Source organism: Anopheles merus, chromosome 2R (assembly GCF_017562075.2).
Source record: "Anopheles merus strain MAF chromosome 2R, AmerM5.1, whole genome shotgun sequence".
Taxonomy (NCBI): domain Eukaryota; kingdom Metazoa; phylum Arthropoda; class Insecta; order Diptera; family Culicidae; genus Anopheles; species Anopheles merus.
The window spans coordinates 43,696,465-43,723,426 of record NC_054082.1 but is presented as its reverse complement, the minus strand read 5'-3'; the positions used below and the strand labels follow the sequence as shown (position 1 = coordinate 43,723,426).

At 48.1% G+C, this 26,962-nt stretch overlaps 2 protein-coding genes and 3 pseudogenes across 2 annotated transcripts; 4 read left to right on the top strand and 1 right to left on the bottom strand.

Annotated features, from left to right (window-relative positions):
* Positions 1 to 4,396: 4,396 nt before the first annotated feature.
* Positions 4,397 to 8,030, top strand: LOC121589348 (annotated as a pseudogene).
* Positions 8,031 to 10,431: 2,401 nt separating this feature from the next.
* Positions 10,432 to 13,793, top strand: LOC121589579 (annotated as a pseudogene).
* Positions 13,794 to 15,344: 1,551 nt separating this feature from the next.
* Positions 15,345 to 19,613, top strand: LOC121588863 (annotated as a pseudogene).
* A 160-nt stretch (positions 19,614 to 19,773) lies between these two features.
* On the bottom strand, positions 19,774 to 23,901 carry LOC121588861 (RNA exonuclease 1 homolog). Its single transcript, XM_041907292.1, has 8 exons — positions 23,621 to 23,901; positions 22,274 to 23,547; positions 21,952 to 22,174; positions 21,453 to 21,882; positions 21,305 to 21,382; positions 20,546 to 21,139; positions 20,201 to 20,460; positions 19,774 to 20,121 (listed from the first exon to the last, which is right to left on the bottom strand). Exons 1-8 carry the CDS (start codon positions 23,718 to 23,720, stop codon positions 20,042 to 20,044), a joined length of 3,039 nt encoding a protein of 1,012 aa, XP_041763226.1. The 5' UTR covers positions 23,721 to 23,901; the 3' UTR covers positions 19,774 to 20,041.
* A 306-nt stretch (positions 23,902 to 24,207) lies between these two features.
* On the top strand, positions 24,208 to 26,503 carry LOC121588862 (acyl-coenzyme A thioesterase 9, mitochondrial-like). Its single transcript, XM_041907293.1, has 5 exons — positions 24,208 to 24,522; positions 24,607 to 24,671; positions 24,896 to 25,141; positions 25,206 to 25,544; positions 25,619 to 26,503. Exons 1-5 carry the CDS (start codon positions 24,338 to 24,340, stop codon positions 26,266 to 26,268), a joined length of 1,485 nt encoding a protein of 494 aa, XP_041763227.1. The 5' UTR covers positions 24,208 to 24,337; the 3' UTR covers positions 26,269 to 26,503.
* The last annotated feature ends 459 nt before the right edge of the window (positions 26,504 to 26,962 follow it).

The following is a 26,962-nucleotide window of genomic DNA, read 5'->3' as shown; positions in this document are numbered from 1 at the left end:
ATCGGCATTAAACGTAGCTGTTACTGGGGACGTCGCCTCAACGTTTGAAGAATGCTAGGCGTTATCCATCCTTGGGTAAAGGACAGTAGTTTGATTTAAAAATGAGCTAAAGTTAGTGGACATATGGCCCTAATGTCGATATAAGAGCATAAATCTATTTCAGACTAAAAAAGCTGTCGTTTATTCAAGTAAAACCGTAGATAAGCGCATACGAGGACATAAAATCTGAAGCTTTGTTCCACTCCTCATTGGGGATACAGCCCGGCTCCTCGTCTAATGTGATGAAGCGCCAGCTTTCGGTGGATGCCAACGGGCGCATTGGCTTTCGTGTAAGAAATTCCAACATTCAGAGCAACGCAAGGGGCTTCGGGGGGAGGAATCTGTCGCTACAGTTTGCCAGCGCCTCTCTCGCACACGTTCGGTATGGCCCAGGAATGGCGGTGGCAGGCAGGGTCCGCTGACGAGTGTCTCTCGTTGGTCACGTTTGTTGGCATTTGCTCAAATAGTTCGTTTCATTTGCCTTTTTCTCTCAACACTTTACAACTCTTGTTGGTCTGCAGTGTGTTCGTTCGGGTGGCATCACCCCTAATCGCGTCGACTCTTTCACTCGCTCTCTCTCTCTCTGTTTCACAATCTCTATGTGTGCATAATTTTGAATGATTAAAAATAGCACACACGAGGCAGAACACCCCCAATGTGCACCATCTTCTCTCTCTCTCTCTCTCTCTCTCTCTCTCTCTCTCTCTCTCTCTCTCTCTCTCTCTCTTGTCCTTATACTTCATATTTCCTTTCCCTACATGATGATATCCCATCGAACAGGATAACGTAAACGATCTGTATCCGTTCGCCACCGCCGGATGGTATACAACATCGATACAACGTTTCTGAGCCTCGCTAAGATGCGTGCCATAGGAAGCGAGATGAGAAAAGTAGCGAGTATACATATGTGCAACAGCACATTCTGTGCGGATTTTTTTGGCAACGGCGTCATTAGGCCGATGCTCTCCCGTGCAAAAGGTAACAGCACTGGCGGACTGGCGGCGTGTTTTGCCAAATCCGAAGCGTCCTCCCCAAACGGCAAACTGCCCCATCGAAACGTGGGGCAGTATGCAGCCTGCGAGAAACACGTTCGCGATTCTATTTTTCGTTGTCAGCTTGGGGATGGCATCAACAGCCGCGCAAAAAAAAAAAAAGGAAACGAGTGCATGCTGACACGAGCGAATCTAGAGGGATGTTTGTTTTAATTTTTTTTACAGGCGGCACGAATTGCGTTTGCCACGATGCCATTGATGGCTGACTAATGAATTTAGCAAATACAGAGAAGGTCCAAAGGGTGGTACAAGCTGCGATTTTTCTCTCTCTCTCTATAAACAAAGCACAGACGCGGTGGAGTAAACGATGGGTAATCTCAATATTGATTGAAATGGAGCGTTGGAGCCTGAATACAGTGCTAAGAGATGAAGAGTTTAGGCATTACAAGTCGGTTGTTTAAAACAATTCGTTTACACAACTTACAATTGCATGCCTCAAATTGTTCTTTGTTGTGTTTCTTGTTTAAAATTAATAATTAAAGAAAGCCGATGTCCGTACCGATATTAGCGCTGTTGTTTGTTCCCGTACATTTCAAATGTTGAAATAATACAGCGAGACGAGCTGATGCGACGGCGCTGGGTGTAATTTATTTTGACTCACAGTTAAGTGGGTAATTTATTCCACAACGCCGTGCGGTGGGCGAGAACTCCAAAAATATGGGCTACACAGCAAAAAAAAAAACATAAATGTGCAAAAGCAAGGGAACAAAACATGTGATGTGGAACCCCGTTAAACTGTTTACAAGTTAGATCGCACGAAATCATGCTATGCTCTGGGATTAATTAAAAGTGAGATCCTGGACGGTCCTGGCCGGCAGCGGTAACCAGTGTACTTTGACCACATTCTAGACCACCCGAACCAGGGCTGTTTTGCTCACACACACTCTTACCAAATGCCCGTGCTCGGTCACGTTGTGTCCTTTGGCACGTTGCGCAATGCAAACGAGAACCGTTTCCCAAAATTCCTGATCTACCACTCCCGATTGCTCCATCCATTGCCGCACAGAGGACACGTAACCGGGACATGTGTATGTGTGTGTGTGTGCAGCATTTCTCCGCCGTTCCGTGCGTGGCGCACGGAAACATGTGACAATTTGTGTATGTAAATGGGTGCCTTGCCATAGAACCCAATGGTGTACGGTTGGGGGTTAGCATTAGTCCGAGGGACACCCCAGTGTCGCACGCGGAAGCATGGCCTTTATCGTGGCTCGCAGACGACGGCAAAACAGAAGCAAAGCTTGGCGCGTTTAACGGGCAGAGCATATATTTAAATCGCAACTAGATAGCGCACCAGAGTGTGTGCGCGCGCGCGTTCGGTCCGAGCACGTGGGCTGTGTGCCGTCTTGGAAGTTTGTATAATTTATGTCTCCCTCCTCCTTCTCTCCCTTTTCGCTCCGTTTCTTAGCCGGTCGTATTACAATTGGAAATGGTTCACGTTTTTCAGTGCGCGAGAGCAAAACAAATTGTAACAAACAAAGTTGAAGTCAATCAGCATACGCGTTGTGCCCGGGGACGAGCCGGGAGCGCTTCGATGCTCCGCCAGCCCAGCACACAAAAGGATGCCGGGGAACGCATTCGCATTAACTGGAGCACGCGCGTGTTCACGTGTTCCGGCTCCCCGGCCCAGCCAGCTGTCCTTGTGACCTATTGTTTGGGTTCGGTGGGATGCTGCCCGCGTACGCGGGGTGCGAAGAGGAAGCGACAGCCGTTCTCAATCTCATGCTGTCGAAAGTGTGACTTCGTGCATGAGTCACCGAGTGACTGCATGATGCCTGGCCGCGTTGTTGATAATGTGATGGCCCGGTGGCACGTCTGCTGCTTTAGAAGTCTCACGCTCGCAAGGCGCGCTCACGCGGCAGTATCACGCGTGGATCGATGACGGTCGTGGGACGACATAGGGTAGGGCCTGCGGTTGGCGATGCAAGCCCTTGTGGCAGGACAACGCGACAACTGTTGGAAATTTACGCTTTTCTAATGCGTTTGCGAGCAAAGAGTGCAGCGATAGGGTGTGGAGCCAAAAATTACCTGCTTCGATAGGCAAGTATCACCACACTCACACATTAATCACATTGCGCTCAAAACATTGGCAGCGATATAGGAGAACCCACTTGACACGGTTGCCCATGATCCAACAGCCTGGAGCACACCACGTCCAGAAGAAGTTATCGGTGGCACGATACGGCTTGTCGGTAAAACGTGCGCTAATTAGTGTGGGTTTTATTAGCGACGGCGAGCGCTCACTAGTTGCTGCCGTAATGGACACATTGTTGCAGTGCTTGTGCGCTGCTGCCTATCCGATGGGTCATCAACCGCTAGGGCAACCGATGCTCCAACGCTTGCAAAAATGGGTACGATACCGAGGTGGGTGGTGTGTCGTAGCGCTGTAACCTGCTGCATTACTCATCCTCACACAGGGCAAGAAGCGAAGGGAGGAAAGTATTGAAGCCACCCGTGCTCTTCGTAACTCTCTTTGTCTTTTCTATGATCTCATCTTAGCATCATCATAAACCTACCCGACATGACCCCTGAAAAAACCCCTGCCGATCATAAGCCTTTCCAGTTTCTCCGCATCCCCAGGCTCGGCAAGGACTGGTTTGCGCATGGTCGTAGCGTAATGTAAATCACCACGATTTCCGTTAAACTAAAAAACCATCTAAAGGTAGCAACCAGTAGTCCTCCTGCTGGTTGAATAAAAAGAATGAATAATGAGTGAACCTCTGCATTTCTGTAAGGACCGATAAAGCGATTAAAATATTATCCAACCTTTGCGTCTTCCTAAAGCAGCAACGTTTTGAAGAGGTTGTCGCCTCCTCAGAAGGATAATGGTAATGATGTTTGTACTATATGTGGGACGGTATGGAAAATGATGAGATGACTTCCTTTCGACGCGGTATACCTTTACAATTTTAACGTTGACCTTCAAAGGGTGTTCCTCAACGCAACAATGTACTTTAATGTGTGCTTAACAGAACAATGATGGATAACTTCCAATACGTAGGAAGTGGTGCTGGGTGGCGATGTTCTACACTTTAACCTTTGAGAGAGGCAATATAATAAATTGTTTTAGCCATACGAAAGCAGTAAAAACCAATAGAGCAATAAAGTTATAACTTTATCATACGAACAAGAACAAAACAAGCAAAATGAATTATTTAATATTGAAAATAAAATAATTGATTCTGTATAAAATAATTGTAAAGTCACGGTATCAATCCATAAAACCTACTTTCAGTTTAATCTATTTTATGTTTGAATAGTTTTTTTTTTCTGCCTTTGCTAATCATAAATTACTCTGTTTGCTCGTTGCAGTGAGGCTGGTGTGCCCGGATACACGTATTGCGGTGAGCCGGGGCTCAACTTTTCCGCCAACAATACCACCTACAGCGAAGATGATGCCGATTTTCCACCAGGACGACGGGGCAAAACATCACGGGTAGGCGAGACTAGACAGATTTATGTTCCATTTTCCGCTCATCATATTACGATCAGGGTGATTAGTATGGCGCGCTTTAATTCCAACTTAGATTACCAACCAGTGCTTTTTTTAATCTTTTATAGCATATTTTATTACTCTTTATACCGCAATGTCTTGGGCGTAGCATCTTGAAAACATTGCAGAGAATGTGATTTTAAATCTTGCGTATAGTTTTACTGTGCACTCTATCCAGTTCCAAAATTAGTAAAAAAACTAAATATAGTTTACTACTAAGATTCGTAGTCGATATCCATATCTTGTCCAAGTTCGTATCGAATTCCCCGAGCTCATCTTGTCAAGGCTTCACTTAGCTACTCAATAAGAAGGACACTGCTAATCCCCTCTCCCACTGCATCAATCTTAAAATAGATGTTGCTGTTGAACTTCCTTGATCTAGAAACGTGAGAAGCGTGCACGAAATAATAGAAACGACACGTGATTATCTGCTGTTGCCATCCTGCCCTTAGTATCGGTAGAGTAGCTCCCGCGGCTCGGCACGAGATTCCAGTCGAGGTCTTTTGGAGCATTGATTACCGGGCGCTATCGCCTGTATCGATGGTAATGGGGGTACGCGGAGCAGTACAGCTCGGCTATCAGTCAGCTAGCGTTCATGCTAGCGGTACATCACCGGACCCGACACCGTTGTCTTATCAATTGAAACACGTCAAACCTTAATCGATGTCACGCGTCACACCTCGTTGCGGTCGGACAGACGGCACTAATTACTGCATCCGCGTTCCGTTCGCTCACGTTCCCTGCCTGTTGGTAAAACAACAAACTACTGCTTCGTTTCATGGCACGAAATCAAGCGTTTCATTTCACGTGACATGACATGAGGAATCAATCGAATTAATGAATAACGATTCGGTGGCGGACATGCACATGCACTCAGACACCGTTTGGGATTGAGCGAACGCATAAAACAACAGTTCTCAGTTCTGATCCGTCTGCCTTGCTAGTGCCGTGAATTGAATTGCATGGACTGATTGGCAAAACATACATTTTAGAATCGCTAGAATCGTTGCATTCAATTTATGTATAGAATTCTCATGCAAACAAACAAAAACATCCATCCAAAACCATGTCGAACCAAATCAAAACAACCACATTAACCATGCTGTCTATCGTGTTCCATTTCCCCATCCGCAGCAAGATCCACTGTCGCACCGGATCATTGAGAAACGGCGCCGAGATCGGATGAACTCCTGCCTGGCCGACCTTTCGCGACTCATTCCGCAGCAGTACATGCGCAAAGGTCGGGGACGGGTGGAAAAGACGGAAATCATCGAGATGGCCATACGCCACCTGAAGAACCTGCAGAGCCAGGAGTGCGGCCGGGAGTCGTCCTGCGCCGAGCAGTATCGCCACGGGTACAACGAGTGTCTGGCCGAGGCGGCCAAGTTTATGATGCGCGAGCGGGGCGAGGAGATGTGCTTTCGCATGGTCGCTCACCTAAAGGAGCACTGCAATGAGATTATGAAGGGTAGGTGTTTAAGCGTGTGTAAGTGTTTTGATATAGTTCGCTGATTGTGACCTGTTTTTGTTCGCCCGCAGGTGAATTGAGCAAGACACGTTGCGGCACGGAGATGGCAAACGGTGGCAGCCCCATCTATCTGGCCAGCGGGCAGCTGGGCCACCTGCGGGAAATACTCACCTGCCCGTCGGATCTCGAGCACAGCAGCAACGACCATCACGACGTGAAGGATCTGAGCTTCCGCAGTGCGACGAGCACGAGCAGCAGCACGCACAGCAACAACAACCCGCAGCAGGCTGCCGTCATTACCTCGACTGCGCCGAGCATCGTGCAGCACCATCTGGACACGTCCAGCAACCACTCGACGCAGGACTACGACGCACCGTCCCCGCCGGCCCGGCTGTGCCCGAACGGTACCGGCACCAGCCTGCAGCAAGACACGAACAACAACATCAACCAGCACGAGAGCGTCCTGCGCACGATCCGCATGCGCAAGTTCTCGGAGCACGCTTCGCCGGAGCACGAGCACAGCCACAACAGCTACAAGTTCAAGAACTACATCCAGCAACGGTTTTCGCAGGACACGCACGAAAATGGGCACGGAACCGATTTCGATCGCAGCCCGGTGTCGCTGCACGAGGATCAGCATATGCATCAGCAGCCGCACTCGCTGCGCGCCTCGCCACTGACCAACGGTAGCAGTGGCAGTATGTCCGGGGCCGATTCCAAGTCCTCCAGCACGAGCACACTGACCGGGAAGTCGTCGACCGTGGCATCGTCCACGGACGAGCCACTGTCACTGAAGCGAAAGCTGCCCAGTACTCCGGTCAGAAATGGGGCCGAATCCCCGGCCGCAGGTCCGATGGAGAATGGAGCGCACCACCACAACCACCATCACCAGCAGCAAGGGGCGGCGGAGCAGTGCGTGCCGCTGGAGAAAAAGCTGGCGCTCGCTAGAAATGGCCACCCGTTGGCAGCGTCATCGTCGTCGTCCTCCTCATCGGTGACGCCACTGCCGGCGTCCGAGATAAAGCACGAGCTGCTATCGTCGCTCGGAAGTGCGGTGGTAGCAATGGGACCAACGGCGACTCCCGCCTTTGCACATCACCATCACCAGCAGCAACAGCAGCAACATCACCACCATCCCAGTTCCTACCATCCGGTGCCGATTTTTGCCTGCCACACGCAGGGTTTCTACATCCCGCTGAACGTGGACTACGAAACTCTTTGCCCTACCTGAACGGGATCGATCTGCTGAGCAAAACTTCCTACAGATGCCGCCGCTGCACCCGATCAGCATTAGCGTTAACTACACGCCCGGAACGCTGGGCGGCAGTGGGGGCAGCTTGCTGCTGAAGGCATCGGCCGTGAACGGGCTCAACTCACAGACGAAGGCAAAACTGGTGGAAGGTATCATCAATGGATGTTAGGACAGACACACCCCCACCCACACATGCGCATGAAAGCACACCGACTTAGAAAGTTGCATTTTCTCGTGCCGTTCTCCATGGGTCGATGTTGATCGTAGAGGATGTATGTATGTTTGTGTGTGCGTGTATTCTACTAGCTGTACTAGGATAATAACTTTTCTAGGATCGTGCACAGCACGGTCGTGAGTCGCTTAGGATGGCAGATTTAAGGAAGAGGATGGCAGATTTAAAGCCGTCCCAGATCTTAAACGATACTATCAATCCAGAGAAATCCTAGAAGGATAGCAATGCGATGCGAATGTAGTAGGGTGCTGCACGAGCGGCGTGAGTTAAAAATTGTAAAACAAATGTAATCAATAACGTAGCTGTGGCAGATATCCAGTTCCGCATAGGACAAACATATTTAAACTCAGGTAACACAGTCTCCATCTCTATTTGTGTGCTGGACTGTGTACGTACAATTTGCTGTTAGTCGACGACGAATACACGCGTCCAAAGGTACCGATACAACCCAATAAAGTGAATACAGTTCGTGAAACTGCAAAATGCTGAACCAAGTACGGGAAGCAAGGACAATTTGATTAATCTTGACAGGTCTGGTTTTTCCCTCAGTGAGGAATAAGAGATTACACAAACTGCATACAATTCTGATACGATCGTAGATTATTCCAAAACTGTAACTACGACCATGATTTGTTCGTACGTTTACTTAGACGTAGAGACACCGAATGACCTCAACCATCATAACGATCATCGTTCATATTGGTAACAGACAGGCAGATGAAGAAGATCATTCGATAGGGATTTTTTTGTTGTGTTCGAACACCACCATCACCAGCACCGCCTCCGCCACCAACCTAACCACCAGCACCACCTAGTCCTTTACATTTTTAATGCGCTCCAGTTAGATCAAACATGATTTTTTAATGCACACTCTTCATTTTATTTTCTCTATTGTTTAAAGGCTCCGAGAACTTTCTTAACCGAGGACAATTAATCTGTGATACTGTGGAAATAGTAGGAAATGCCGGCTGGGTAAAAATTACCACTCCCAAAAACGGGAGGAAATACGGAAAACATGTGCCGTTGCGTGAGAGAAAGAGAGAGTGTATGAGAGAGAGAGAGAGAGAGAGAGAGAGAGAGAGAGAGAGAAGAGAGAGAAGAGAGATAGATAGATAGAGAGAGGGGAGAGAGAGAGAGAGAACAAAGTTAAAAGGAACCATTTTAAATAGTGTGGTTTGTAAATAGGAACAACAACAGGAATAGAGATGTAATCGGAAGGTGTATTCACTAACACAGAGTGAAGCATTTGGTGGAGAACTTACAGAAAAGACCATATGTGTAAATAAGTGATAGAAATCGAACGAGAAAAGAAACAAGCAGACCACCAGCAAACAGGGTAATTGTGCTGTGTGCGTTGTGTGCATATTCCTACACCGTTTGCGAGGACAATGCGCGACAAGAAGGGAAAACGGTAGGAAACGAAAATTATTGGTAGCAATGGATTACTCCTTCCCACCCACAACTCTGCCATAGGTTGGGAAGCAACCAGCACCTCTACCAAAATGTCGTTAAACGGTATACATTTGTACGTAATGCAGCCCGAACTTTTTTTTTGTATAAATCGCATACAGTTAGCTCTGAGGTGTCTTTTTTACTTTTTAGCCTTTTTTATACATTATACTGAACCAACGCAAGTATCTGAGTAAACAAAACAACCCAACAAATATACCAACCTACATGCATATGAGAGATATGTGCGTAACCAATGTGAAACGGCCCAGGATGCATATGAGGGGCAATTTAGAACAACGCCGCTTAAAAAGTGGTATTGAGCCATTATATCCATATACATTTGCGCTACAGCCAGCGAAAAATATAAGTCTATATAAAATGAACCGAATGTTGCTTTCTATTTTTATTTGTGTGGCTTGCAGCATAAATCCGAAAAAATATTAAATTATTCAAACGTAAGCCACGCAAACGTATAGTGTCTCCGAAATACACTAGAACTTATTTTCGCAAAATTCTGGGTAGCAAAACCCTTTTGAAACCAGATATTTTGCGACCAAGAAGTTTGCGATCAAGAAGTTTGCGACCAAGAAGTTTGCGATCAAGAATTTTGCAAACAAGAAGTTTGCGACCAAGAAGTTTGAAACCAAGGATATGGCAACCATTGAATTGGCGACCAAGAAGTTTGCGACCAAAATGTTTGCGACAAAAATGTTTGGCCCAAAATGTTTTGAGTGGAATTATGCGAACAAGAAGTTTGCGACCAAGAATTAGGCGAACAAGATGTTGCGGCCAAGAAGTTTGCTAACAAGAAGTTTGCGAACAAGAAGTTTGCGACCAAGAAGTTTGCGACCAATAAGTTTGCGACAGAAAAATTGGGCGACCAAGATCCTTGCGATCAAAGATTTTGTTATGTGAGACCGCGTATCTCGGGGTTTACCTGTACGTAATTTTCATCGTAGCGTCCTCTATTGGACGGTTCTGTTCAAATGACGGATTTGTCGAGCAGCTATATGACGCCAGTGTGGCCAGATTTTTATTGGCGGTTTTCGGTAGGAGCGTCAACATTTTATCGGTAGTTTTCGGTAGGCGTTTCCATTTGTATTACCAGCACGTCCATTTTCATCGCATCTCATAATGTACAGACACGGGCCTTAGTTGTCAGTGTTGAACTTCTGGTTCTGGTCGCTGATGATTTCCATGTTTCAGATGGAGTTTACAGCTTTTAAATCATTTGGTAAATGGTTTTATGACTTTTCGGTCAGAATTATGAGAAATTCTGTGATTTTCGGTAGGATAAATGAAATTTCCGTTAGTTTAGGGTGGTCATCTGTGAATCGGTAGGCATACAAAAAATCGGTAGGAATACAGATAAATCGGTATTTCTGGTCACTCTGCCAGGGACGGGTAGCTCGACGAGCTGCTGACAGATTTGCTGTAGGGCGAAGGGAGAAGGCCTGAGAAAATGAGCGAAAGGTAATAATTTCTTCCATCGCTTTGCCCAGCGCGTTCTCTTGTTTACGTTTTGCGGCGTCGGGCTACAGAAATAGTTTTTGTATTGCTATTTACCTATGTTTTGGGTGAAATTAGCATTTAAGGGCCATTATTTCGTATTCGATAGTGCTTGTAAAATGTTAGAATAGTGCAGGTACTACGGTGGAAGAACGAACTTGCCTGTGCCAGAGCGAAATAGCGGACGGAAGTGAGTGAAATGTAACAGCGCGGATGGCCGCAAGTGTCCGAAAAGCTTACAACAATCGCTCTTCTTTGCAGCCATGAGTTCGATACAAGAGCGGCTTCAGATGAAGCGGGTGCCGCTGGATAAGTGGTCGACTAGGGAGAAACTCTGCCTCGCCTCGTCGGTTGCGTGTAGCGGCGACCAGAACTGGATGTCGGTGAGCCGGTCGCTGAAGATGCTGTGCGGTGCGAACCGACCGAACGATTGGTTTGCGCAGAAGTCCTGTGCCGCCCAGTACGGCAAGCTGCTGGAGAATGTCGAAACGCCGAAGCGAAAGAAACGGACCGCTTCCGAGCGGGACGGCGTTGCGGCGGTCGAAACGCCGGGCGAATCCATCCTCCGGAAGTTAACGCAGGAGCGCATAATCGAGCTGAAGAAAACGATCCAGGAGGAAACGCAGCAGTACATCAAGGTGAAGGAGGACATCATACTGATACAGAGCGGTGTTACGGATGAGAAAAAGTTGCGCGAAATGTGGAAACAGATCGAGCAGGAAAAGGCACAGAAGGAGAAGGAACAGATACAGCACGCCCAATGGCTGAAGGAGCGGGAGGAGAAGAAGCTCGAGCTCGAGCGTCAGTGGCGTCCGATGTACCCGAACTCGCCGACAGCTACTAAAGCACCCACGCCACCGATAAAAATTAAGGACGAAACCGACGAGGACAGTCAAGGTCATGTAAGTCCGGCACTTCTCCTTTGCTAACATCTCTGCTGAAAACATCCGGCGAGGCAAGGGGTTCCGGTGTATCGGCAAATTCGCCATCCACGGGACAACGGACGGTGGCATCGCCAACCATCACAAATCTGCTTACAGGTGGTACGGGAAGCTCCGTCAAAGCGACTTCCTCAACGGCAGCCAGTGCTGCTGGATCACTTAGCGGGATTGAGCTGGATGCGCAGCTTGGTGTTACCATCAAGCAGGAAGCTATCGCCGCATCCACAAACATGTTCGATGGAAAAGAACCGCAGACGATAAAATTAGAAAATAAGGAAGATGGCAGCAATATGGAAGGTGCCACAGCATCTAAAACGGACGAGTCAAGCGGCCCAAAGTCCGAAGCGCTCTTCACAGAGATGGACAGCGAAGACAACGCAGATCCCGCGAAGGATCTGATGGACGTGTTGGAAGATCTGATTCCGGACGATTTGGATGAGATTTTAAATGAAGAGAGTGGCATGATACTGGAGGACGTCGATCTGAAGAATGTAGTCGATTCAATCATGGAGGAAGACAACTTGAAGGATAAGGACATCGGACTGATGGCGGACACGGAAGACGTGTCGATGGCGGAAATGGTGGAGGAAAATGTTGCTGAAACGGCTTCAAAAAACGAGGCACCCTCGGTGGAACGTCCTAAATCTCCACCAACAATCGCTTCATCCGCCACTCCTGTGGTAGCAGTGCCAGTAGCAACAGCGGCAGCAGCAGCAGCGGCAGCAGCAGCAGCACCACCACCACCACCGCCAGTGCTGGAAACCAGTAAAAGTGAGCCAAAGGAGGAAGGCACGAATGGGGATGTGAAAGATACAGTTTCGAGCGAAAAGTTAACTGTCGATCAGCAGTCGACTGTTGCACAGCCCGCGAATGAGCAAGTGAGTCAAGAGGCGAGCGACGCTAAGGTGGAAATAATTCCCATCGAGGACAGCACCAGTAATTCTCCCGCGACGAATGATCCATCCAGTGACGACAACAAAGACACCGGCGAGGAGTCGAGCGGCCAAGAGCAGCCGGAAAGTGTGATCGTCGTGTCAGATTCTGCCAAGGAAGAGGAAGAGTTTGAGGAGCGAGACGGTAGGGTGAGCCCGAACAATGGACCCACAGCGATGGAGGAGGATGAAGATTCCGACGACAAACCGCTAGCATCGCTGGAAGTTACGTCGGAAAGTGCGCCCGCGAGTCATGATAAAGTATCTTCGAAAGAGGACACCGAACCGGTGGCTAGTAAACCGTTGCCAGCTGCGGCAGAGCCAGAAAAGCACACGCCGCTGGAAACGAATGCTTTGCCGAAGGATGTGAAATCGGAAGCAGTGAAAGTTGAACCCAGCTCCCCATGCACCGATGAGGCGAAGGCAAAGAAGGAAGCGATGGAAAAGCTTGCCGCCGAGTACGACTTTAAGGACGACGAGGAACCGATCGTCCAGCTGTCGACCAGGAAGGCCAAAGAGGAGAAGCACGTATCGGAGGATGAGGTGTTTGTCGATGCGCAGGAAACGATCGAGGAACCGGAGGAGGTGAAAGAAGTGGAGCCTCCGGTGAAAAAACCACCCGCTGATGATCCCGTGCTGACGGTGACGGATACCGATGACGATTCACTGATCGAGATGAAGATCGGCAAGGCGAAGCGCGACTATTCGCGGCGCCGGCTGGCCGACGAGGCACAGAAGCTGCGCGACGACCTGGCGGGTCATTCGCGAAGCGAGGAAACAGAGGGCCGTTCGCTGCGGAAGCTGCGCGATCGCGATCGCTCGGAAAGCCCGTTCGTGGTGCAGGACGATGAGCCGAACGAGAAAATGAAACGAAGCTACTCGTCCACGCCGGTGATGGACTCCATACCGGGTTCGCCCGCCTCGAGCGAGGATCGGGACTACCGGGTGTGGAAGAAGTCAATACTGGCGGTTTACTCGAAGATCGCGTCGTCGAAGAACGCGGCTGCGTTCCAGAAACCACTGCCAGAGGATCAAACGGCTCACCTGATCTATCGGCCGATGGATTTGCCCCAGATCAAGCGCAACATCGAGAACGGGAACATTCGGACGACGGCCGAGTTTCAGCGCGACTTACTGCTCATGTGCACCAATGCGATCATGCTGAATCGGAATGATCTCTGTTCGCCGGCTGCGGCCAGCCTGCTGATGCGGGAAAGCAATTCCATTATCGAGACGGGGATGGACCCGAAAGCAATGAAGGACCGGGACAGCGACCGAAGCACGCACAAGCGTAGCTCGCGAAAAAACACGACGCGAAACTCGTCCGCCGGAAGAAGCTAATCAATGGGGGAAGCGGGAACGGGGGGTGCGCTGTGTCTCGACATGAATTTCAATATTCTAATCAATAAAATACCTTAAACCGAAATGACTGGTTTTTTTAAGTTTGTTGCATTAGACATGCTTTTTGATTAGTCGTTATGATGTTTAAGTATTTTTGGGTAACATTTGCGACATGCTTTCGAAGTCAACCAGATCCTCAATCGTCTTAAAACACTCTCGTTTGCTTGTTGTGATAATGTGTCAATTTCAATTAACCGACAAGATTAGCTCACGCCGTGCGCAGCCATTCAAACAGCTATTAGACGGACAATTTATTAAATGGAGCCCGCGAACTGAAACTTGTACATTTCGCACTATCAACCTATATTTGCACAGCCTCACGCTAACCTTACGCAGATACAAAAAAAAACCAGTTCCCGTACACTCACAGCAACAGTATATTTCCTGGCCCCTCGCCGCTGTCGTGCATCTGCACTCCATTCGTCCGAAAACCGTGATGTACACTCACGAACGTTCAAGCAACGATTAGTGGGGCAACTTTTCCCTCCATGCGAATATGATAGCCGTGAATGAAGGGGAGAAAAAAGAGCAAGCACACCCGAAAGGGAACGCAAAACGCATGGAAACTGGTTGGCGCACGCCGGTTTAATTCGAATTAAGCCCATTACGCAACAGCAGTGCGCGACCAGGAGTGGGCCAAATCAAGACAAACAAAGACGAGACGGTTGCTGGTTTATAGGCACGACCCGGCGCGAGAGATGCTGCCGGAACAACGGCGACAGCAGGACGGCACGCAAAACAAGAAGCGCGGGGGGTCAGGTGCGCGTCCAACTCCCCACCATCGTGCAGCGAAGATGAACGAGTTTTCCGCGAAACGCTGCTGGCGACCCAAGAAAATGCCGCAGTACTCGTTGGCGCTCTTTCCGCAATCACGGTTTGGTAGATGGAGACCGAGTACCCCGTGTCTCGAGCGTATGATTTAGCAGCCGAGCCAGCGTTGACTTCAAACTCCACAAACACACACACGCACACGCGTTACAAACCCGTGAAGTTCCAGGTGAAGCGGAACTAGCGCCATTATGAGCATTATGAGGAGGGCGGTTTGATGTTTGATTTGGAGACGGGCGGGTAATTGGATAACTTACGATTTTCATGTGCACGTTTCCTCTCGCGACCGATGGCGATTATAATTTTGTAACAAGAGCATGCGCCTGGCGAGTTGCGGCAGCCCGGCTGCCACGTGCCCTGGGCACCTGCTGGTGCGAATTTCTTTGGCGCCGGGACACACCAGCTGGACAGATTTATTGCTGCTAACGTTGAATGAATTAGAATTGGTTCAGGAAATGTCTTCCGAACCATACGGCGGGCGCCTACGTGGATCGGCGGGACTTCCGGGCTTTTGGTCCCAAGGAAGGCCTTTCTAGCGGGAATTTCAAATTCAATAATACCCAATACGGTTAATGCCGAAGGTCAAACGTGAGTGAACTTAGCGAAATCGTAGCAGCGCTCTCTAACGGAAGTTAGCGTGCCGCCGATTAGTATTCAGGTGGCATCCTGATGGCAAGTGTTGAAAAAAGTAAGACAACGCACAACTTAAAAAAAACCCCAAAATTCATGTTTACACGGAAAGCGCATGAAAGTGCATGAGTCTAGTCAGCAAGTGCATCTCAGAGGCAGCTGGGAGTAGGGCAGAGGGTAGTTTTTACTTGCTCCTCTTAATCCGCTCGGGTGGGGAAACCGTCTCAGATCACCTCAGGAGGGAAATGGAAACCGTGCGCACGTCCGTCGTTCAAGAGCAGCGTGCGCGTGAGGCCTTGGCTCGGAGCAGCATTACCAGCGCCTTGCTCAGTACCGTGCGGCAGGTTGGTGGCAACGGTTCACTTCTTTGCAAGCGCCGTGCAGACTGCGGCCAGACTGGAAACGTATCGTATCGCGACCACGCATCCGATAAGAGGCTCGATAGAAATGATCGCAAACGTGTAGAGAGTGTACACCTAACGACGGATCGTACGCATTCCGGACGGGTTTCGAATAGTCTGTGACGGTAACGCGGCAAGCACAAGTGCAGTGCAGTGAAGGAAAGGCTTACCCTTATGCAATATCGAGCCCTTCCGAGCTCGGTCATTCGTAGAGTAATTGTTGATCGGCAACATTATGACGAATTGTGTGAATTTAATAACGCGCTATGGCTCATTACGGGCGTGGATGGTGCCTTTAGTGCTGGGGTGTCTGATTGCCGGTGGTCATTACACTGTTGGTGCCGTTACCGTAGGTAAGTGTGTTGTTTGTGTGTGTGTGTGAGTGTAAATTTTATTGGGTGGAGGAAATGAGGAAAATGTTACCGATTTGTCCTGCCACCAGCATTAGTGAAAGGTTTTGTAATTTTAATGCAGTGCTGGCTTTAGACCAAACTTCATGGGAAATTGAGTTTGAGTTCGTATTAGGACAATTCGGTGAAGTATACGTTGCTGTATACTATATGTTGCTGCATCTGCATACATTGAATTTATGTTAAACCTAAATAGCCACGAATTCCAACGCAATAATAACATCTTCCCCAACATACAGATATCTTCCCGCTGCCACCCTCAACGGAATCAATGTACGCGCATCACCACGCGCACCGGTACCATGCAGGGTCGTTCGGGCCGACCAAGATGAAAAGCCACATCAAGCGCATACTAAACATTCGAGAAGAAAATACCACCCTGGATAGTTATCTGCTGTCGCTGTTCAACGTGGACAACTTAAACCCCACGTACGTCTTCCTGCTGCCGATGGAAGGCAAGAACCACGTGCGCAAGCTCATCTACCAGCGCAGTGACTTCGAGGAGGCCGAGTTCCCGAACGTAACCACCATCAACAAGTTCAGCGAGAGGCCGAACCGGACGGGGGCCAGCATTGTTGCCAGTCCCGGCAGCGACATGCAGCTGGAGAAGAAAATTTTCGACCACCTGGACAAGGACACCATGGACGATGGCACGCGTAAGGTGGTCGAGGAGAATGTGCGCACGGAGCGGAACTTTATCAAGTTTATGGACGAGCTGAACCGGGACCTGGAGGAAGAGGAAAATCGACGTATGCTGAAGGAAAGCATGCGCAAGTCCGCTTCGACGGCTGGGCGAACATCGTCCACCGTTTTGTTTACGCCCTACGCGTACAAACACACGCCAACCATCGGGTGGGATGATCTTGGGCTCGAGGGATGGGCTGGTGGGTTGCGCGAAAACCATGGCCACCGTTTCGACCATCCCGTGCTGGAAAAGTGAGTTCTCACGCGCCCGGCTGCGTGTAGTGTGATCGTCACTTCAAACTCTTCTCTTTTTGTCCAGACCTAAACAACGTTCGCCCCGCAGACGACGCAACTGCAGGCAAGTTTCAATGCCGCTCAGCAGCTACCGTCCAGTCGACCGACGGCTGCCCTCGGACCGGCGTCGAAGGCGACAGTTAACCAGACGGTAGTTGCCAGTGCCGCCGCCCGCTACAAACAGACCGGCGTCCTGCTAAGCGAAGACGTTGGCGTGAAGCTGCAGGAAATCTACAAGCGCACCAACGGGAGCAACGCACGCATCAAGTGGCCCATCACGAATAGTCGCGATGCGCACCGGGACGAGGATGTGTTCATTGCGCGGGCCAACAATCCCTTCGGACACTCGACCAAGTGGCGCTGGAGGTAAGTGCGGAGTGCGATGTTGTACGAGACGTTATGGTTGGGGCGCTCGGGCATTGTTTTGCTCCCAAGCTGGGTCTGCCAGCGAGATGACCATTGTCGGTACTTTTTGTCGGGCAATTAACCCGCACTCTGAAGACTCTGAGAGATTGCGTAAGATGCGCTCCGCCAAACCGCACGGTGGAAAGTGAAGCGAAGATGAAAATGAAAGAGCACACAACTGGGTCTTCTGATAAAGAGTGCACTCCCGTAAGTAAGTCAGTGTGATGCAGTAACACACGCTCAGTCGGTCGGTCAGTCATGGTCGGCTTTCGCCAATGTAGGGCAGAAGGTGTAAGGTGTACCGGGCCGCTTGTGTCGCACGTTTTTCTCGCGTGCGTAGTGTGCGGAACCCATTTCCTCACGGCACGAACTTGTTTGCAGTCCGTTGGCGCGCAGCCCGCGCAAAGATGCGGAAAGAAATCCCGCGCCTATGAAAGATACCCTGACGTACGAGTCGAGGCGCACATTCCACCACAAAAAAGCAGAAGTTGTTTGTTTAACGCTCATTTGGATTATTTTTCCTCGCCTATGATGAGTGACTCTCGGACTCGGTTCTCACTGTTTCACTTTCATTTACACGAATTAACGGCATGGACGACTAACACAACCGCCATATGTTGCGCTTTCTTTTCCATATTACGCATGTTCAGACACTTGTTCACGCACTTGTTCCACCGATGTTGCTTTTGACTATTTTCGCGGATTGGCACGGGGAACCATTGTCTATGTTGATCATCAGCTCACCGGCGGTCCCGTCCGATGGACCAGGACGGTGTAATGATGGTGGAAGAGGGCACTGGCAGTTTGTAGTCGTTTTGTAGCGATTCTATATAGCGAGGCAGCATCAACATCGTGATGACTTACGCAATGCGGGTTGTTGTTTGGTATGAGCAGCAACATAATCGCCACATACTGGTGACTCTCAAGTGGTCCACGGATATCCGCGCATTGCGGGTTTGGTCAAGGAATGTTCCATGCTAACTGAGTGGCTCGCGTTAAAGCTGGGACATGTTATAAATCGCTAGCCATATTTTGTAAAGTTCATTATTACCAACAATCTAAAATTTCAATTTTGCAAGCATTGAGGTTTGAGGAGAATGTATTACTCATCTTCATGGTACACCACAGTGCGTTGGCTAATCGGCCTATATGACTGATATAAATATGCATCGGTTGGTTAAGTTCGCTCACCTGTAACCGAGCTTATCTACACAGTGGCCTTGAAATTGCCACACATCGTCATACCTTTGTAGTCAGGGACACAAGGATTTTGGTTCCAAAGATTTCGCTTCTAATTTTGATTCACTGCATCCGGTTGCGCATCTACTTCTATTTTGGTCGTTAAAACATAGCTGAGGTTCACCGATCGCGGAAATTTCAACTTCTAGCGACTTCTTTCAAACTGCATAAATTATTGTCCAAATCATACCATGTCATATTTTAAACCACTCTTTATTGTCTCACTAGCAACGAAACGGAACAAGAGGATCCGCTCAAGGTGGAAGTCCAATCGTCCCGCGATGGCCGCGCAAAGCGTGGCGTGTACAATCTCTACTCGATGATCAAATGTGCCACCGGGTGTGATCCCCTCATCTACAAGGGCTACGGGTGCTACTGTGGCTTTCTGGGATCCGGCCAAGCGCTGGATGGGATTGATCGCTGCTGCAAGATGCATGACTACTGCTACAGCACCGCCAGCTGTCCGATGTTTTTGGAGTACTTCGTGCCGTATCTTTGGAAGTGCTATCGGGGTCGTCCGTTGTGTGGTATGTATAGATAACGCAAAAAAAAAAATCTGATGACCTATTAACTATTAGCTGACTGGTTACTTGTGTTCTGTTTTCCAGCAATCGATCACGGCGAATGGGGTGGTCCAGGTTCGTGTGCATCCCGGCTGTGCCATTGCGATCTGTCGCTGTCAAAGTGTCTTCGTCGGTACTACTGTCCGCGGAAGCGTAACGTCTGCACTACATCTCCTCTGCGATTGCTGCAGAATCTAGTGATGGTGTTCTGAGCGAATGGTCGGCTTGTGCTGTTCTACATCAGACCGGTTGACTGCTTCTTCTGTGTACATTCCCGTTTCCAGTATGAATGCTAGCATTTCCAAAGTACAAATAAGCGTAGCGTAGCAGCAAGCAGATAGCTTACAAACGTTGTAGATTAAACCAAAAATAAAATAAAAAATTGTCGAAAATAAACATCATTGGTAATTCCCTTAGTGGGGTCCGAAGAAAGGCTAAGATGCTTGTTATTTGCTCCACATAGTACTGTGTGTGTTTTTTATTGCTGATTTTTGGTCAAAGATTCATATGATACGGCGTACTGTGCAGCCACATTACCATGCATTCTATTCTTACGTAAGGCAGTAGAGGGTTGACAATAATTTATTGATAGTTCAATTACGTTCAACGAACTAACAGGTTGTACATTATCAAAATGTTGAGCATGTACAAATAAATATCGATGTTCAGGATTGGTAGCCGCGAGCATACTACCTTAATTTGTTTGTGAGAATCGCGAGTGGCGCCACAATTTGTTGCCGATGCCGTGTGAACGCACACGCATGAAAACGCATGCACCATGCGTGCTTTTTTGCGGATTTCAATTTGGGAACTCATCGATCATAGAATGCGATTACGCAGATAGTGTTTGATCAGTTGGATGCAGACAACAGAATCTTCCGCACTGTCGTGTCCAGCATCTGGTGAAAAGAAACGCAAAATAAAAAGAAAATTTAATTCAGATACTCAAAGAATTAAAGTCAGTCTCGAAATGATTACCATTTTCTTGAATAATTTTCTTCAGATTCTCTATGCACAGTGTTTTCAGCGCACGCTTCTTCGGTGGACCCATCTTGTGTGGGTACAGCACGGACGTATCGACCACCACGTCGTGTATCAACTTGAGCGCTTTAAAGTCACTTTCTAGGCTGTGTCCGATGAGAATGGTTTCCGCATTAAACATGGACAGTAGCACGGCTTGCACGTTGTACAGCGTTGTGGTAGTTTTACGCAACATTTCCTCTGTGATGCCCGAAAATCTGTAAGGAAAAGCCAAAATAAGGTTGTTGATCACATAATGTAAGTATAATGCCATGGATTACGGCAGCTTGTCCTTCCGGTTACCTTGTGTTGTAATCAACTACTCGATTTAACGGCTTCACGAGCGTATCGTAGACAGTCTTTTCGTTAATATCGACCACGGTAACGCGTGTCAATTCTAACCCGGCCGTAGTGTAGCACATTTCACAATCGAGCGCGAATATATCCTTCTTCGACGGTTCGTAGTCTTCGGCCGGTGCGATCGTTTTCACGAACCCGGTTAGATTGTCATAGTCCATGAAGCTGGACACGTGGTAGTTTGCATACATGCAGCCGGGCGTCCCGGACGGTTGCTGGCAGCAGTTGTGCAGATTGTCCGCAAAGCCGCGCCGGTAGCACGTGCTCTTCGGATGGTAGTTACACGCGTCCACCTGTGGCTCATCGTACGTTTCCAGATTGTACACTTTGGAGCAGCGGGAACAGTAGCGTTCGTTTTCGTTCGGTGGTCGCGATGGTTTCGGGGTGAATATTTTAGCCTTTCCGGCAACCTCGGTGGCACGAGGGAAGCCATTCGCACGCATTTGCTCCTCTGTCAGTTTGCACTCGTGGATCATTTTGTACGCCACGGTGCTGGGTGCATTGTCGATTGTGTATGCGGATGTTTTAACTTCCGTTTTCCTAAAAATAGAATCGATTGCGATTAGGGAAGTTTTTTTTTTTGTTGCGGAACGAAGTATTTGCGGAATATTTTGACAGTGAGTTTTTAATCGGAAAACATCGTTACAAGAATGTGCCAAAAGATGCCGCAATTTTGATTTAGCGAAATAATGGTAAATATCGTACAATTTCTTGTTGACACTCCAGGATATGTTGTGTACCATTTTCCCAGCCAATATGACATCGTGAGATACGGTTTTGTTCCTTCAAGTACATAAAACAATATGCAAAACTCAAATATCAACAACAACAAACTAGATAAATTGGAACATACTTTTCTGCTGCTTCATTCCCTGTTTCGAGCGCCTCTTTGCGCAGCTTGTTGATGGTTAGTAGCGCACTGCTTTTGTAAATCATGGCGGTGCTGCATTTCTTCATCACCGCCAATTCTTCCGTTTGTGCGCGTTCCCAGGCATCCTCATTGGTGGGATAAATGTTCAAACAGTGCTTCACCATTAGCCCGTAATACTGCATCCGAATGTTGTACGATATTTTGCTTGACGCCGGTTCCAGTATCGGCGGTGCTTGTGCCGCCGGCGCAGCAGCCGCCTTTGACGCCAGCACCGATCCGGCATGGGCTACGCGTGCTCCTGTCTTGGGAGCTGTTTGAGCGGGCGTGTACGGCGACTGATTCTTTTTCAGCTGCTCAATCTTTTCCTTCGCCCTCTGGAAGGCTAGCACATTGACGGCGGGTGTAAACCGACCTGGAAAAAGAACACTTTCCTGTACTGAACTGTGTTGCGCGGGCGTGATAGTGCAAATAAAGCGCTTACTTTTGGGCGTGGTGACACTCGTTTCGGGAGATTTGTTGTAGAACACGTTTGTGCTGACCGGCAAAATGGACGTTCCATTGCTGGGGGGCGGGATAACGGCGGGTTTTGACATCGCTTTACGGGTTTCCTCCTCGACTTGTCGTTTCAATTCCTCCTCAGCTCGCTTTCTCACCGCCAGCTCCTCCTGTTGCTTTCGTACGATCTCCTGTCGCAGATAGACCGACTGCAAAGTAAAGAAAAAAGAGGTTAACATACGATGCAGCCTACTAGATGCATTGACCCGTCTTCTGGAACGGGATCGATGCACCGAAAGGATACCTACTTTGATTGCATTTTGCATGTGGTTTGTTTTCTTCTCTACCACCGGCGTTAGCTTCGATGTGGTAGCGTTATCGTATGCAACACGCTTCTTCCGATTGTCATCGTAGTACTTATCCGCGAACATGTCTATCAGATCAACCTGCCCATTCGATTTGGTTTCCTCCTGCTGAGGTTTCGGTTCGTCCGCTTCGTACTCTTCAAAGATCATTTTACACTGCTGCATCACGTCGTCCTCGTCACTGTCGATATCGATGTCGCTCGGCGGATTGTTTATCAGTTCTTGGTAGATTTCTTCCTCGAGCGCCGGCGTACGTTTGGGTTCCAGAGCAGTTTTCTCCGTTGCGCCAGATTTGCTGGACGATTTGGCCGACGAAGAGGAGGACGATGTGCTGCTGTGGTGTTCCTTTTTCCTGCTGCTACTGCTATTATTACTATTACTGGTGCTGCTTTTACTCTTACTACTGCTGCTCTTGGATGAGCTGCTTTTACTGTGCGATCGCTCCTTTTCCGATGAGCTTCGATGCCGATCCCGGTCCGAGGAATGTTTCGACGAGTGGCTTCTGGAACTTTCTTTTTCTTTATCTCGATGTTTGTTTTTACTGCTACTGCTACTGCTAGTGGTGGTGGCGGTGCTGCTGCTTTTGCTGCTGGATTTCTCTTTGCTAGATGATTCGGATGATCGATGCTTTTTGTCGTGCGATGAGGATGAGGATTTCGATCGGGAACTAGAGCTGTGACTACGGTGGCTGGAGTCTTTTTTCCGATCGGCATCACTGGTCGACGAGTGATGGTGCTTCGAAGTGCTGCTGTGATGTTTCGTTTCCTCTGATGATTTCTTCTCAATGGGGGCTTTTGCCACCCCATTCTCCCCTTTTTCCTGCTTCTTTCTTGCCTCCACAACTTCCTGCTTTTCTGTGCCCTTTTCCGCTGCTGGTTTGCTGGCAGAAACGTCATCCGTCTCCACCTGCGGTGCCTCCTTGGCCGTATCATCTTGCGGTTGTTTCGGCTTATCTGGTACTGCTGCTGTCGATTGATCGTTGCTTTCGGACGAATCCGTTTCTGGAACTTTTTCGCCATTCGTTTTGTTTGGCTGCAGCGGCGGTTTTGCAGCACTGGACGGAATATACTTCGGAGCAACGGTGGACACGGGGATGTATTCAAGCTTGGGCTTCTTTCGTACGATCGGGTCAGCTCCTCCATCGGTTTGGTCCGTCACTCCCGGTTGGCTGAGCAGGCTTTTCGGAGTGGCACTGTATTTCACAACCGGAGGTGGAACTGCAATTACGAATGAAATGATGGTGACGAGCTGGAGGACATGTTGTAACGCGCGCCGGCAGCCGTTAATTACCTGTTTTTGCGTGCTTGAAGTGGCAGAACGGCCTGGTGCAGAGATCTTTCTCGTAGAAGGGACAATTAATGGTCCGAAATAATCCCGTGGCCGGAAGCATCTTTCCCGGGCCACTGCTGCACTAGCAGGTCTGGCCGGCAGGCAGATGTTTACAAAACCAGTCTATCTACGATGCGACGATGCACAACATTCAAGAGATGTGAATAAATATAATAAACAGGTGTAGTATGTTCCGAAAATATAGGGAACACAGATTTTGTGTGTATTTTTTTTTCTTTCCTCGAGTATCGCTTCGAATCATCCGAAGGAAGACAGCTGTCAGAAGAATGTCACCGGTAGACTTAACGAAAGAATATACAAAAGGGCCGGTGTTTCGTTCAGTAAATTAAAATCGCGTTTTCCGGGTGATTTGATTTTTATTCTGTTTCCATTACACAATACAGAGCATTTTATGAAAATCTAATAAAATCTCATGCATAAGATAGTCTAAAAAATAGATAAGAAATGTTGCCAACAAAATGAATTTCTCAAACTCATAGGTGGATAGAGCGGCTGTCAGTGCTGCTGAAAAAAAGAAAAAAAAAATCGTAAACAAACCCCACTGGTGGGAGAAAACAGTGCGCGTCTCATTAGAAAAGCTCTGCTTACTCATCTGTAACCTCGTGAATTGGAGATACATAGCAAGTTGCTCGTCGCTGCGAAAGATTGGCCAGCAAGATGATTGCAACCAGAGTTCGATTTGGTGGTTTGCCGAATATTGTGCAGCGACAATTTTGTGGCAGTCGGCAGCCGAAACGATATGGAACCGTCCAATACCAACGCATCGCAAATGTCGCCACGGCCAACGCGCTGATAAGTGATACGAAAACAAGGGCCTCTCCAGTGACGTTAGGCGGTCATAGGTAATTAAAACGTGCACTGAAGCGAACGTGCGTAAGACTCGCTCGACGTTACATAGTAAGACGTTTGCTTTCTTTTTCCTTCAGGATGTATTCCAGCATTAACTATTTGCGTGGCGATTTGGAGTGTACGGCCGGGACGATGAACGATGGTACGTAGATGGTGGGAAGGGATGGAATCCGGTGATGTCATAAGATATGTTTACGCCTTCAGAGGAAACGGTGTGATTCTGATTCCGAAATGCTAGACTTTGACCCTGAACCCGAACGATGACTGGTCGGTTTTGTGCTGTTTACTATCTGACTAAATTAATCCCGGTGTGCTGTTTTCACTTTCTGTGTGGTGTAAAATTGTCTCTTTCTCTTTTTCTTTTAGTAAAACAAACGATAATACAAAAGCTTGGAATCGAAGTCGGGTACACGCCGTTCGTGAGCACCCGCGAACATCTGGTAAAGTACGTACCGCAATCGGTTAGTGCCCTGCCACCCCGCAGTATGCAGGATTCATTTACATCGGCCATAATTCCGCTGACAACAGATAAAATTCTCAAGGACAAGTACGTCGGTTTCATGGGAAACGTTCGCGTTGGTCGATTGATGGAAGATATGGACATGTTTGCCGGTAAGCTGATGCGGTACGCTGATGTGCAAATCGTGTTACCTTATGTATTATTTTCGTTTTTCAGTTTGGGTCGTTCACAAGCATGTACTCGTGCCGGATCTACCGGAAGGAGTTTCATTGCCGTACACGTTTGTAACCGTTTTGGTTGACAAAATAGACTTTACCGATCTAGTGCCAACGCATGATGCTGACATTCGGCTTTCCGGTCATGTGAGCTGGGTAGGCCGTACGTCGGTGGAGGTAGTGGTCTGGATGGAACAGAAGCTGCATGGCAAGTGGCGCAAGCTTACCCGCGCACTGTTTCTGATGGCCGCTAGGGACGCTACCAACACCAAGGCAGCCTTCATAAATCCCCTAGTGCCTGCTAACGAAGAGGAGAAAGCAATCTTTGACGGAGGAGAATGTAAGAATGCCCTTGTGGACATTCAGTGAATGTACGAGCTATTATAAAATACTGTTATTTTATTTATTTTGCAGCACGCAAAAAACGACGCATACAGATGCAGCAGGAAGATTTGCTCAAGACGGAACCGAACGACTTCGAACAGCGCATGGTGCACGAACTGTTCGTTAAATCGATCGATACGAAAAGCAAAGCGTTCAACAAACGTATCCTGCCGCCCGGTTACGTATGGATGGAGGATGCCACCATGGCGAACATCGTGTTTTCCCATCCTGAAGATCGTAACGCACACAACAAAGTGTTTGGCGGCTTTCTGATGCGCAATGCGCTAGAGTTGAGCTGGGCGTTGGCGTACAACTTTGCCAAGCGACGTCCTAAGCTGGAACACATTTCGGACATTAGCTTCCATCATCCGGTAGACGTCTCGTCGATGCTAAACATGCAGGCCCATGTCATCTTTACCGATCTTCACTATATGGAAATTGTCGTTCTGGCGGATGTGTACGATGCCGTCACTGGACAGCAAACGACGACAAACAGTTTCTACTACACGTACTCGGTCGCTGAACGATTGCCGAAGATAATGCCCAAGACGTACCACGAGGCAATGTATTATTTGGACGGACGGCGAAAGTTCCGCTACGCGATGGGTATAGATACGGCAACGGCATCGAGTCCGCCACCGGCTACCGGAACAACGGATACTACGAAAAGTAAATTGTAAACTAGATAGATGGTGGAGAAGTTGTGGTTGAAGCTGAGCGTTTGGGTTTGTAGGTGAGATTCTTTTCTTATTATAATTTATTTGCCTTATTTTGCTTTGAAAGCACTTCAACGTCTGACGTTCACCAAGCAGCTTACAGTGACTTAATTCTGTTATATTAATAATTACACTACATGAAGACGTTGGCTCTAATTCAACAATAAACGAAGCAATTTTTATTTAGTAACAAGAGAAACCATCATCAGTTTTTTCTTCTCATCTTCTACTGGTACAAATAAGTATCGAGGCGTAAAATAACTGCCTGAGATAACAGCTCGTTATCACATTCAATTTCAAACGGAGAGTGTTACACATTAACGACATCTATTGGCCATTCCTGTGAACTGGCGCCATTTGTTCTGTGTTCTGAACTTGTTTGCTATTTTTTTTTGTGGACAAATGTGATGTTATTTTAGCCATTATTCATCAAAATCCATTGTTTTTTTACAACAAAAAAAAAACTCATGCATTTACAAAAATTAATTAAAAACTTACCCCATTGAATACCAATTAAAATTATGTGATATTTGCTTTAATTTTTACGACAGTAATGATTGGCGATGGCTCGGTTGGACGAAAACTCCTTGAAACGTCCTCGAAACATTGGATATTTTATTAGCTCAAAAGAAAGATTTTTTGAAATGAAGAAATCGAT